Below are 13,891 nucleotides of genomic sequence, written 5' to 3' on the forward strand. Positions count from 1 at the left end.
GATGTAGCCTTTAAACACTTGCCAGTCAGAGGTACAGTCTGTTCAACTCCATAAGTATGGTGTGCCAGTACATAGATTCATTTATCATACTCACTCCTTCTATTTTGGGTATGCAAGTTTACCACTGTATTACACTACCTTATATTTGAACCAAAAAGGTTTTGTTTCTGTTGGGTTTAAAGCGTTTTCAACACTATTTCAGTTATGTAACAGCGGGCAGTTAGCCTAACCAGTGTTCCTGGATTTGGACTAGTACAAACCTGTTCTCCAAAAGTAAGTGCAACTTCTCCACATGAATCAGAGGTGGAGGACGAATGATTCAGGCACAATGTCTTTTATCAAATCATGACGGAGAAAGTAAACCTCACTTAGCTAAGTGGGCAGGTTTGGACCAAAAGAATAGACTTTATTTGAACCTTGCACGAGAAGACATCCATCCAATTTGCAACAGGGTTAATTAAAACGACAACTATTTTTAAACATTTATTTAGCTTAAACTGATTCTAAAGCAAACTAAAAACACATAATTACGTATGCACTTAATAAACTATATAAAAAATCAGCTACAGCCATACCTATAACACATTAAACAAGAGCTGTCGGATGACAGCGCGCTCGACTATTCGAAGAATTGATTGAAGAATGGGGTCAAAATATTTCTACAGATATTCAGACAAAAGAAAAAAATACATTAGACAAACAATGTTCCCATATTTGTGGATTTTGATAAGTCCTGCACTAAATGGCAATGTGTGAACAAATTTCAAAATCCAAAAAGGGCCATTATTCAGCCAAAATAGTTGTCAGAGTTATGTACACTTCCCTACAGATGGAAATCATGATGATAAACAAGTGTTCAAAGTTTAAAAGCCATATGTCAAATAGTTCTGACAAAACGTGGACTTGTATGAAATCAGAACCAATTTTGCAAGTCCAAAAAGGGCAATAATTAAGCCAAAATATATGACAGAGTTATGTACTCTTTCCTACAGATAGAGACTATTATACTGAATAAGTGATTAAAGTTTCAAAGCCATATGTCAAACACTTTACACAAAATATAAACTGGTACGAAAAACTTAACCAAGATTTCTAAGTCAAAAGGGGCCATAATTCAGCCAAAATCCTTGATGAAGTTATGTACTCTTGCCTATAACTGGACATGGTGATGGTAAACAGGTGTTGAAAGTTTCAAAGCTTTGTCTTCAAAGACTTTGTCAAAATATGAACTGGTACGAAAAACTTAACCCAGATTTCTAAGTCAAAAAGGGCCATAATTCAGCCAAAATCCTTGATGGAGTAATGTGCTCTTGCCTATAACTGGACATGGCTATGGTAAACAAGTGTTGAAAGTTTCAAAGCTTTATCTCAAAAGACTTTGTCAAAATATGAACTGGTACGAAAATTTCTAAGTCGAAAGGGGCCATAATTCAGCCAAAATCCTTGACAGAGTTATGTACTCTTGCCTATAACTGGACATGGTGATGATAAACAAGTGTTGAAAGTTTCAAAGCTTTATCTCAAAAGACTTTGTCAAAATATGAACTGGTACGAAAAACTTAACCATGATTTCTAAGTCAAAAGGGGCCATAATTCAGCCAAAATCCCTGATGGAGTTATGTACTCTTGCCTATAACTGGCCATGGTGATGGTAAACAAGTGTTGAAAGTTTCAAAGCTTTATCTCAAAAGACTTTGTCAAAATGTGGACTGGTACGAAAAACTTAACCAAGGTGTGACGCCGACGCCGACGCCGTGGTGAGTAGGATAGCTCTACTTATTCTTCGAATAGTCGAGCTAATAAAAACAAGATTCCATAGCTACATTCAACATCTGAAATGGATCTGCATTTACAACCTTTTTTTATTCAGCATTATCATTTTTTTCCATATATTCAGAACTATATTTCTGGAAAACAAAATCAGAGATATCTAGAAAAGTCAATTTTTATAAACAGAACATCCCAAATACAAAAAATTTCATCATTATTTTTTCACCATTTTTTCAAGAACTTTGTTATCAATTCTCACATGCTGCACATTTTATCATGTTAATGAAATTTTGAAGTATGATCTTTTAATACCAAAATGTTTTTTCGACTAAGATGTTTTTTCCCTGACAAATATATCTTAGCAACAGTTTTATGTACAAATGTATGTATTAATTTACATGATGTAATGAGCACATTAAAACTCCGAAAGACCGAATACATATTTCTTGGTGTGAAGCTTATGATATTTTTAATGACACATGCATCTAAAAAAGCTATTTTGTGTTTTCACTTGAATACAATTGAATATATTAATGCTGAATTATTGAAAATGGTGTCACCAAATATTAAAATGACGTCACAAATGATGTCATACTTCCAATATGTAATTAATATGTCAAAATATAACTTAAAGGGGAAGGCATGCCTTAATATAAGTTGATTTTGTATGAAAATCATTGTTCAACCATTCATAACACTGAGGAATGTTTAAAATCTGACAACTATTGAGATTTTGAAATCTATGAAAATGGCTAACCATGGAGGCAGCCATTTTAGTGTGTTTATGATGTCACTTACATACCGCTTACTTCTATATTAAGAAAATACACTTTGATTAAGTGCTAAAGTTGAACATGTTAAACATGATAATGTCGTTTATTCTAGCTGGAAAAGTAGAGAAATCATTTGACAGTATGAAGGATCATATAATTCAAATAGATATCTCAAAATGAATTAAATCTCTTTGTTTTACATTTACAGGAAACAAAATGGCTGCCATAACTATTAAAATACTGAAGTGACAATAATCGTCTCATTACTAAGCCGATTTTGAAAATTCTTTCACTGCCTTGAATGATTTAAGAAGACATTGCAGAAAGAAGACCAACTACAACAACGATGCCTTTCCCTCTTAAAAACATTTAAAATATCTTGGCGATAAATGCAGTTATGGAATGTCTACATAAAGAATATAAAAATATATATGGAATGCCTATATATCTGATACATAATATATAAACCGGTAAAATATACAATACGAGTGTCTACACATTATAGGAACCATCTGGCTGAACTTTTTAACTTCAGAGATTTACAAATTTCAATAAATTAATTCTTTCCTGTCCTTAAATCGTAACAAGTATGTATATTTATAATTCAATTTACTCCTACAAATTTATATAAAAAATATGACTTGAACATCTTGAAAAAAAGAACAATTTAGCTGAATGGTCCTTTCTAATGTGTAAACACATATGTAATAAAAATGTGTAATAATGAATATATGTATGAAGAACATGATAACATATATATGTTTGCATTGAATGTGTAATGGTCAATATAAACATGTAGAATATAAGAACATTAAATAAAATGAAAAATGTACGTATTTAAAAATCAGACATAATCTTTTCTTACGACTGCCAATTATACCAGATCAACTTGAAAAAATTAGCTAGATAGACTTGAATAAGGGTTAAATCTATCATCTTGAATACGATGCTTTTTGGTTGGTTTTAACATCACATAATTAAAATTCTATATCATATGGTGACTTTATCAGCTTTTCATGGGGGCAGAAGACCAAAAGTGCCCCTCCAAGCATTATTTCATCATTGGCAAGCACGCGGGAAGAACCACTGGCCTTCCATAAACCAGCTGGATGAATAAAATTATAATCAGGAGCTAAAGTACTGGTGAAATCTAGTTAAAAATGGGTTTATATTTTCAGACTTGGAATTCTAGATTTTTAATTGAAATCCTGAAACCAGAATATACTGCAGAGTGCAAATCTATGCCCACTTTTATATGAATGGTAATTAATCTCATATCCAATTCAAATACTAGCAGTGGACGACTTCTGTCATTGTTTTTTTCATTTTCATCAGCAATTTTCCTCCCAAATCTACATGAACTTTTCGATAGAAAATAGCTGCATAGGGTCAACAAGATGGCATGATGAGAGAAGAAGGTATAAATGATTTCAACATCCAACTACAAGTAGAAATTTCTGGCACATAATGAGAAGAAAATGTTACCCTATTCTAATGTATGTATATTCAGTCCTGTAAAGAGAGGTAATAAATAAAAATAGTTCTAAAACAGATATTGCAGTAATATGCAAACTACTACTGCATGCGAAAATATTACAGTTTAGCTCAGAGTGGCACAAGCAGGTAAATAAATCAAGAAATACCGTACAAACTATATAATTTTCGAAATGTACTTGTCAGTGGATGTGTGTATGAATGAAAGTTTGTTCAAGATAAAGTAACAAGAGCTGTCGGAGGACAGCAACGCTCGACTATTTAACAGCCTTGTCGCTTGAATGAATAAGAAAGTCGAAAAAGGGGCATAATTTAGTAAAAAAGTAAAATAGGGTTATGGAACCTGCAAAGTGCTTATCAGCTCATGACAGTGGACAAGTGTATGAAGTTTCAATCCATTCCCATTAGTGGGTACTGAGATACCAGCTTACATATAAGAATTTAACCCAAAAACTCCTAAGTTGAAAAAGCGGCATAATTTTGTAAAAAGCAAAGTTGAGTTATTGATCCTTTGCACTGCATGTCATATCATGACAGTGAACTAGTGTGTGAAGTTTCAATCCTTTCCCATTAGTGGATACTGAGATACCAGCTTACATACAAAAACTTAACCAAAAATTTCTATGTTGAAAAAGGGGCATAATTTTGTAAAAAAGCAAAATAAAGTTATGGGACCTGCTTTGTGCATGTCAGATCATGACAGTGAACAAGTGTGTGAAGTTTCAATCCATTCCCATTAGTGAGTACTGAGATACCAGCTTACATACAAAACCTTAACCAAAAAATTCTAAGTCGAAAAAGGGGCATAATTTTGTAAAAAAGCAAAATAAAATTATGGAACCTGTGCAATGTAAGTCAGTTTATCACAGTAAATAAGTGTGTGAAGTTTCAATCCATTCCCACAAGTGGTTACTGAGATACCAGCTTACATACAAAACCTTAACCAAAAATTTCTAAGTCAAAAAAGGGGCATAATTTTGTAAAAAAGCAAAACAGAGTTATGGAACCTGTGCAATGTAAGTCAGTTTATCACAGTGAATAAGTGTGTGAAGTTTCAATCCATTCCCACAAGTGGTTGCTGAGATACCAGCTTACATACAAAAACTTAACCAAATCGGGACGCGGACGCGGACGCCGACGCAGACGCCGACGCGGACGCGGACGCCGACGCATGGGCGAGTCCAATAGCTCTACTATTCTATGAATAGTCGAGCTAAAAAATCATAATCGAATAAACATAGAGAGAAATACATTAGATGCCATTTTCTGTCTCATTTCGAGTGGTCATTACTTCTTATGTGGTACATCGTTAGCTATTCTTCAATCATCTTGAAAAATGTTAAAAAATATTGATATTTAAATGTGAACTTTGATAATATTTTTTTCACTTTGATGTTCACTATGATGTTACTTGACACTGAGTTCACGGAGCCTCCTTCAACAAGCCAGAGGAAATTGACTACTAACACAAGTCTCAGGCAAAGTTTCAGCAAGAAAAGCACACTATAAATGATGTTAAGCAATATCTACAAAGAAATCTGGACATGTTTCAAATTGTATAAATACCAGAAATTGAGCAAATCAAGATATGCTAACATTTTAGTAGTCAAGTACCCTTCTTTCATAACGAAATTGTGTTTTTTACAGAAACTGTACAGAAAATGTCCACGTGTTTAAGGCCCTAAAGATTTTGAAAAAAAAAACACATATAGAAACAATGAAAGCAATCAGAAGACATGAGATACAGCTTACAAAGCAAGACTAAAAACAACAACACCAATGTTTATTAATAAATCAATTATATGAATTGGAGTAAAATATGAATCAGTCTTCGGAAAATCAAGTATCTAGATGACAGTTCATAGACCATAAAATTCTACTAAGAAAATCTAGAAATGGCACGTCTGTCAATAATAAGATAAAAATTAAGCACATGTATATTAAAATACTGACTTTTAAAATCATTCTTATGTACAAATTCTTGAAATCCATTGAATTCTAAAAAAATATAGGTCTAAAAATTCTATTTCACAACTAATCACAAATAAAAAACCTGAGATTCAAACACCATACCTTTAAATTACAAATACACTGTAATAATGTTTTCTTTTCTGTTCCATTACTATTTTGCATATTATATGTTTTAAAGCTTTCACCTTATTTCAAAGTATACAAATCAAGTATATGTCTCACAAGAAAAAATTAGTCATGCAAGCTAAAGGAATCAAATGTGTCTCACTGATACGGTACACAGAAAAATTAATCAAAAGAAAGTAAATATTTCATTTTTCTAACTGACAGAGCAAACGCAAAAATCATTAGCCTATGACAAAATATAATGACAGCCTGATCAAAGAATCTATTAACTAACATACACGTAACATAAATGTATAAAAATTTAAGAACGTTACATGTATTCAGAATACAAAGTTACACAAAACTTACACAACTACTGTAAACACTGACATCAAAACACCTAGTAACACCTCAACACATATGACTAATCTAGGTGACATAAATTTGCATGGCAAGTGTAAAAAAAATCAACTATTTTTCACAACAGTTAAAGCATTACAACACTGTTATTCCTGAATAACGGGGACGTCACAACCTCTGAATACTGAAAATAATTTTTCCTTTCTCATTCTTATTCAGTGGAGCCCCTACATATTGAAAACCTTCAGGTCTAAAGGTAAAGATAAGTTTTGCTTGGGTTTCCAATTCAGAGGGGTTATGTACAACTTTGGGTTTATTGCCATTTTTTTTCAACAGTATTTCAGTCATTTAATGGCTGGCATTATCTGTATAACTGCAGATTTTTAAAAATTTATTGCTCTGTGAAAATGATAATAAATGAAAAATTAACTCTAAAAATTGAATAAAAATGTCATATATTCTCTAATTAATGCCCTTCCCCTAATAGACACGCCCCCTTCAACTTTAAAAACACAACAAAAAAACTTTTAAGTTAATCTAGGCCATAAGTGAATACCAGCGGTATGGTAGAGCTAAAACTGTTAAAATTCCTTCATGATAGGTTGCATTTATAGTTTATTTTTACTAAAAAAATGAAAAAAATATTCCATTTTTAGAGCCTTTACAAATGTCTTCTTTTGCCCCTGGTGCATTAATAAGGGAATATGTTAAATTGGCATAACACCACTATAAAATTTGATAGAATACAAATTGATGACAATTACCGAAAATGACCTAACTGATGAGTGTTTACATGTTACAATATACCGATTAAGTAAACGAATACATCAACCTGTCGAGCTAAATTCGTTGCACTTTACATTTATATATCTGCACATTCCATAGTTGAGTCAGGTTTTGATGTTACAAAATTGGGCTTGAAGACCAGTCTAAAGTTTGAAGACCAGTCTAAAATTTGGAGACCAGTCTAAAATTTGAAGACCAGTCTAAAATTTGGAGACCAGTCTAAAATTTGAAGACCAGTCTAAAATTTGGAGGCCAGTCTAATATTTGGAGACCAGTTTAGAATTGCAGACCAGTCTAAAAAGCAACAATGTCATTGGGCAATTTCAAGACTGTGCTAAGAATCTGCCAATCAAATACTTCAGTTCTACGACTAGTCATAAAACCATGAGTAAAGAGTAGATTAAAATTTTACCTCGACCATTACTTGCACATTCTTTTTTAACATACATAATATTTACTGTTAATATTTACCATCATTAGCACAAGACTTAGTTCAAGGTATACATGTAGACTATTAAACTTACAATAGAGTATTTGAAGCAAATGTGTCTACAAGCATTAATACAGCACTACACAGTCAATGACTGACATTTTTTGAAGCATTTTAACACAAAAAAAAACAATTTGAGTTCAATATTAAATTTTATGCTGAGATCTTTCACATCTAACAAGTATTACAAGAAGAACTTTAACCCCCTCTGACAGTTCATATTTTCTTTTTTTTGGTAGGTTGTAATGACTAGATAAAGTCGGAATGATGGCAAAAAATTTTCACTCCTATACTTGTCCTTTCCTAAAACTTGAAATGAATCATTCCATTACATAGGATAGAATAGTTCATTACCTTATCAGCAGGAGGACTAACATAGATTTCTTGTAATTTCGCTACTTTTATCACAGAACCTACTCCATGCTTTACAATACATGCCCTATCTCATAGATAATAAAGTTGAAAAAGAAAATTTTTTAATTAAATAATATAATATCTCCATTTCTGAAACCCAAATAAATACAACTGACCATAGACGTTTGTCTCCTTATAAATATGAATTTACTTAACTTTGATCCAAAACAGAGCTAAAAGTCCAAAAAGGGGGAATAACTAAAAAAAATATCAAAACTGAAAGTCCTGATAATATGCCAGTTGGTGAGCATGAACAGTGCAAGTGTCATCTGAATTTTGTTTGAAACTGTAAGATGAGTGGAAGACACAAGAAAGTGTGACAGATGGAATGAACAGAACAGAACAGAACAGCACTTTATTCATAACAACAAAGAAATAAGTCTGACAGTTCAAACACCATAATTATATGCCTTTTGCACCTTTGACACAAGGTGCATAAAAATGTACAAAAATGTTTTATAAGACCTTTGATGGAACAGGAGAAACAGTGTGCAAATACTGGCATATTTTATGTATTATCCTGTAAAAAGAAACATTTACACTGGTCTTAGATCATGAAACGAAGTCAAAATCCTCCATGCCTGACATTCCAAATGTGCCCTAAAAACAACATTTAACAGTATCTATTCAGGATGTTATATCTTATAAAAGAATAAATTTACATGAATAAATGTTGTAAATGTCCTAAAAGAGTAAATTTACATGAATAAATGTTGTAAATGTCCTAAAAGGGTAAATTTACATGAATAAATGTTGTAAATGTCCTAAAAGGGTAAATTTACATGAATAAATGTCATAGTGTCCACTAATTTTACAATAATGAGATGCTATTACACTGCCATGGCCGTTGCACTTAATAAAATACTAAGATTGATTCTCTCCCCTGATGTGGCTCATCATCTGAAGTCGGCAGAGCCCTCGTCAGATAGTTTACGGATGAACATGATTCCAACGACTATCCCTGCAATCTGGAAAATTAAAAAAAAACAACATAATACAGATATGAAAAATCAAATTATGTAAAATTTTAAACTTTACAATATATATCTATGCATTTAAAAATATCCAAAGCACATCTTCCACTAAAATTAAAAATGGTTTTTGTTTAGACACTAACTTATTGTTTGTTTGTTTGTTTTGGGTTTAACGCCGTTTTTCAACAGTATTTCAGTCATTTAACGGCGGGCAGTTAACCTAACCAGACAGTGTTCCTGGATTCTGTACCAGTACAAACCTGTTCTCCGCAAGTAACTGCCAACTTCCCCACATGAATCAGAGGTGGAGGACTAATGATTTCAGACACAATGTCATTTATCAAATAGTCACGGAGAACATACGCCCCGCCCGAGGATCGAACTCACGACCCCGCCATCCGTAGACCAACGCTCTACCTACTGAGCTAAGCGGGCGGGCCTTAGACACTAACTTATAATATAGATACTAACTTATAATATAGAAATCTTCAAGAAATGAATTTGACTATATTACTAAATACATAAACTTAGTTTACATGTCATATCATCAGTGAACATGTGTGTGAAGTTTCAATCCATTCCTGCTACTAGTTCCTGAAACACTAGCTTACATACAAAATTTCACACAATTTCTCCATTTCTCCCTAAAATTTAAGTCTAGCTTGAGCCCTGGTGTGGACCCAATTTTCAATTTAGGCTATCTGGACAAATGAAATTAAACCGTGACTTCCCAAGTATCAAACATGCAGAAATACCTTAACCTTTACCCTGCTAAATTTCTGAAATGGACCGGTCTGTCATTAAAATTGGGCCGTACCATTTATTAATCAAAGAGGTGTTCACTGAAAATTTAGAGACTGAATAACGAACAGTGCAGACCATGATCTTGGTCTGTACTGCTCACAAAGGCAAAATTACTTGCCGCCAGCAGGCTAAAGGTTAACATGAGAAACTTTCTGCAGATCTGCAGTCAGTAACTTACCAAGAAGACGCAGAAGGAGAAGCCAATACCCAATATGATATCTGCCTGCTTGGAAATAAAGTCTCTAGCTGCCGTGTAACATCCCTGAAAATATAACTTTCTCATTATCTTTGCAAGCTCAAGTCATATGAACAACTAACAAGAGCTGTCCGTAAGACAGTGCGCTCCATTATTCAGCGATTTGACAGTAAAATGAATTTATATCTCAATAAGAGACCTCTACTTTTAAAGGAAGATACGCCAAGATATAAAAAGACCATAATACTCAGAGGGGTTAAAGGTCAAGTATGGAATCGGTACTGACATTCTTTATTTTGATGGAATTAAAAAAAATCCAAAAAAACTACATGCACATATTTAAGTATAAAGAAGGTTGTCAAAACATTTAAGTATGAAAGGGGCATAATTTGGCCAAAATTACAAATCAGAGTTATGGGGATTGCACATATGCAGATGACGATGATAAAGATACATTTTAAGTTTGTTAAATCTTTTTTATCTTATCAGTGGAAACGCTGGGATAAATTTATTATCTTTAGCCAAAAATTGTTACCAACATTGCAGATGGAGTAGCGAAAGAATCCGAGACCTTATAAAAGACATTGTGGGAGCCGTAGCAGTTTGAAATATACTATAATTATTTATATAATGCATATATTTTTATAAATAAATATTTATTCTAAACAATACATTATATAGGAGCGATCATGTTTGTATACAAATCCAAAGATGCCAAATGTCCGTTTTTTTGTAAAAAGTGATGTTTTTCTAATGACCAAAACTTTCTTAAAACACAAAATATATCAATTTTTTTTTTTATCAATGGAAAGGTTATAAAACAAGCAATTTATTAATTACTTTTAATTACTATTTTGAAATAAAATGGATTAATTATGAATGCTTAACTTACAGTGTTTTTCTAAAAGTTTCGAACATCACTACACCGCTATCAAAATTTTATGTCAATGAAAACTGTTATTCACTTTAAAAAGATATTTGAATACGAAAATATAAAAACTGTCAGTTTTTTAAAACTTTCTGAATTTTGAAAATCCATAAATCTGCAAAAAATTACTAAAAATTAAAAATTCCGATCCCATACACAAACAATTTAGAAACATTTGTTTTGCCCACCACCAGATAAATAGAATGATGTTAATGGGTGATGAGAAGGCTATCTCTCCTATACAACACACCACATTGAATAGCTCATGCAACTATGGTTAGCAGAAATGTGAACTGTTAATCTTAATAAATTTATTATCTTAAAACAATATTTTCTGTGAAGGACAACTTACACTTACATTGTACTAAAGTTATGTCCAAAAAACAAAGTTTGTCAAAAAGCTTGAAGCTCAGTTACAGTAAAATATAAGCAATAGTAACAAAGACATAACGGAAAAATAAAGATTGCCGAAAAAGTTCAACCACGAAAGCTCACACCGACGCTGACACCAAAGCCGGGGTGACTACAACAGCACCCCTATTCTCCGAATTATGGAGCTAGAATAGTAAGCTTTCAGTAGTCAATATCACAGATCTTTCTGCCCAGCTCCAAATCTTTCATACAGCTTTTTGCATATCATTCAAACAGAAACAATCTTGATTTATTTATTTGTTTTAGGTTTACTGCAATTTTTCATAAGTATTTCATAGATGTAATTAGAGTCAGTTAATCTAACCAGTGTTCCTGGATTTTGTACCACTACAAACCTATTCTCCACTCGTAACAGCCAACTTCCCCACATGAATCAGAGATGGAAGACGAATGATTTCGAAACAATTCTTTTATCAAACTGTCATGGAGAACATACGCCTCGCCAAGGGCTCAAACTCACAACCCTACGATCCTGAGTCCGAGCTCTATGCAAGGTGTATGTTCTCCATGATGACTTGATAAAAGACATTGTGTCTGAAATCATTTGTCCTCCATCTCTGATTCATATACTGAAGCCACAATGTCAGTTATGAAATAATCACAAAGTACATACTGTGAAAATATTTAATTTTGTGGGCATGAATTCATGGATTTCAACTTTTGAAACATAAAATGAATGGGAATTTTATTTTTTTATTAGGACTTAATTTCCTGGACCGATGACCACGAAAACCAAGAAAATTAGTCCCCTATAAAATTTATGATTTCACAGTACATTTTGACTGGAGATCAAACTTACAACCTCACGATCCATAAATCTTTGCGCTCTCTGTTACATTAAGCCGGCAGGCTGTAACAATCTCAAAGTCAGTTACCTGCCTGATATTCTAATATATATATTTCTTATCAAGCACCTTATGTTGTCAGAACAGTGGATATGCGATGAAACAAAGAAATTTCAAAGGCAAACATCTGAATAAACTGGTCTTGTCTGGACAGTATAGTAAACTGACCAAGTTTGATTGGAAGACATCTGTTTTATGGACCAAGTTCTCTAACTTATATTAATCGCTCCTGATACCTAATTTTTTTTTGTGATGGTATCCAGCACAATAAGGGTATGAGAGAAGAGTTTTCTCCTTTAATGTTCATTGCTAAGCATAGAAGTTGAGAACTGGTTAAGAAATTAAACTGCTAACAGGTAAAAATACAAAGTTTCAAAGGAAAGAACAAGAATGAAATCCAGTGGCTTTTCATTCAATAGTGATGCAAAATACACAGAGTTTACATGTACCTCACCTTAGGCAGAAACTATTCCATGGGTAGACAACTCTTAAGACTTTCAACACACTAATTACTGCCCCTTGCTTTACAAAATAAATTATGTTTCTTGATGACTTCTATTTTTAAAATTCAAATGAACAGCTTCAAGAACTTTTCTGGTGGAGAAGAACTCAACCTAGTTTACTTTTCTTCATTAAAGTCAACTACCTTCTAGCTGACCATAATCTAAACATGTCTGCTATCATATTGTAATAGTTACTTAGTGTAGCTGAAAGCCAAGCAAGTGTTATAACCTTTAGCCTGCTAAATTTCTGAAATGGACTGGTCCATCATTCAATTTGGACAATACCATTTATGATTCGAAAAAGTGTTCAATGAAAATTCATGAAGTGAACAGTGCAAACTATGATCAGTCTGCCAGAGTTATGATCCTTGTGTCATATGATGTGGGTGATGATGTGGAACAATCGTTTTAAGTTTGAATCAAATCTATTCTGAACTAACAGAGGTATTGTGAAAATGCATCAAAATTAACTTAAATTCTATGTGAAAAATGGGCATAATTCATGAAAAATTGGTGCTAGAGTTATGGACCTTGTTTAATATGATGTGGGTGATGATGTGGAATGACTGTTATGAGTTTGAATCAAATCCATTTAATAACAACTGAGATAGAGTGAAACTACACCAAAACTTTACCTGAAAGTCACTGCTGTTAACAAGTATTTAATTCAGTGCAAGAAGGGATGGGGTCAATTACTTCATAATGTAATGCATTACCATTACCATTACATTGAGATTTACCTAATTAATACCATTACCATTATCGTTAACTCAATTTTGTAGATAATGAATTACCATTACCATTAATATGCCGTGTTAATACATTACCATTACCATTATATTTAAACATTTTAAAGATTAACAGTATACAAATCAATACTTCTATTCTGAGTTTTCACATGTTAGGAGTGCACACAGTAAATAACTACTGGTAGTACTAAATGTACATTGTAAATGTATACTGATACACAGATGTCAAATGAGCTGAGACAATAAAAGTATGAATTTCCTCAATATACATGTATAGATAAGTAATGCCAAGTTATG

At 32.7% G+C, this 13,891-nt stretch overlaps 1 protein-coding gene across 3 annotated transcripts in view; it reads right to left on the reverse strand.

The window, feature by feature from the left end:
- Positions 1 to 470: 470 nt before the first annotated feature.
- LOC123537474 (tetraspanin-4-like) overlaps positions 471 to 13,891 on the reverse strand; it is a 34,207-nt gene continuing 20,786 nt past the window's right edge. For all 3 annotated transcript variants that reach the window (XM_053529054.1, XM_053529055.1, XM_053529056.1), the window contains 2 exons: positions 10,120 to 10,203; positions 471 to 9,131 (listed from right to left, as the gene is read on the reverse strand). In XM_053529054.1, coding sequence (XP_053385029.1) covers positions 9,060 to 9,131; positions 10,120 to 10,203 — 156 coding nt within the window. In that variant the 3' untranslated portion in view covers positions 471 to 9,059. The remainder of the gene's footprint in view (positions 9,132 to 10,119; positions 10,204 to 13,891) is intronic.

Source organism: Mercenaria mercenaria, chromosome 17, assembly GCF_021730395.1.
Source record: "Mercenaria mercenaria strain notata chromosome 17, MADL_Memer_1, whole genome shotgun sequence".
NCBI classification, from domain to species: Eukaryota; Metazoa; Mollusca; class Bivalvia; order Venerida; family Veneridae; genus Mercenaria; species Mercenaria mercenaria.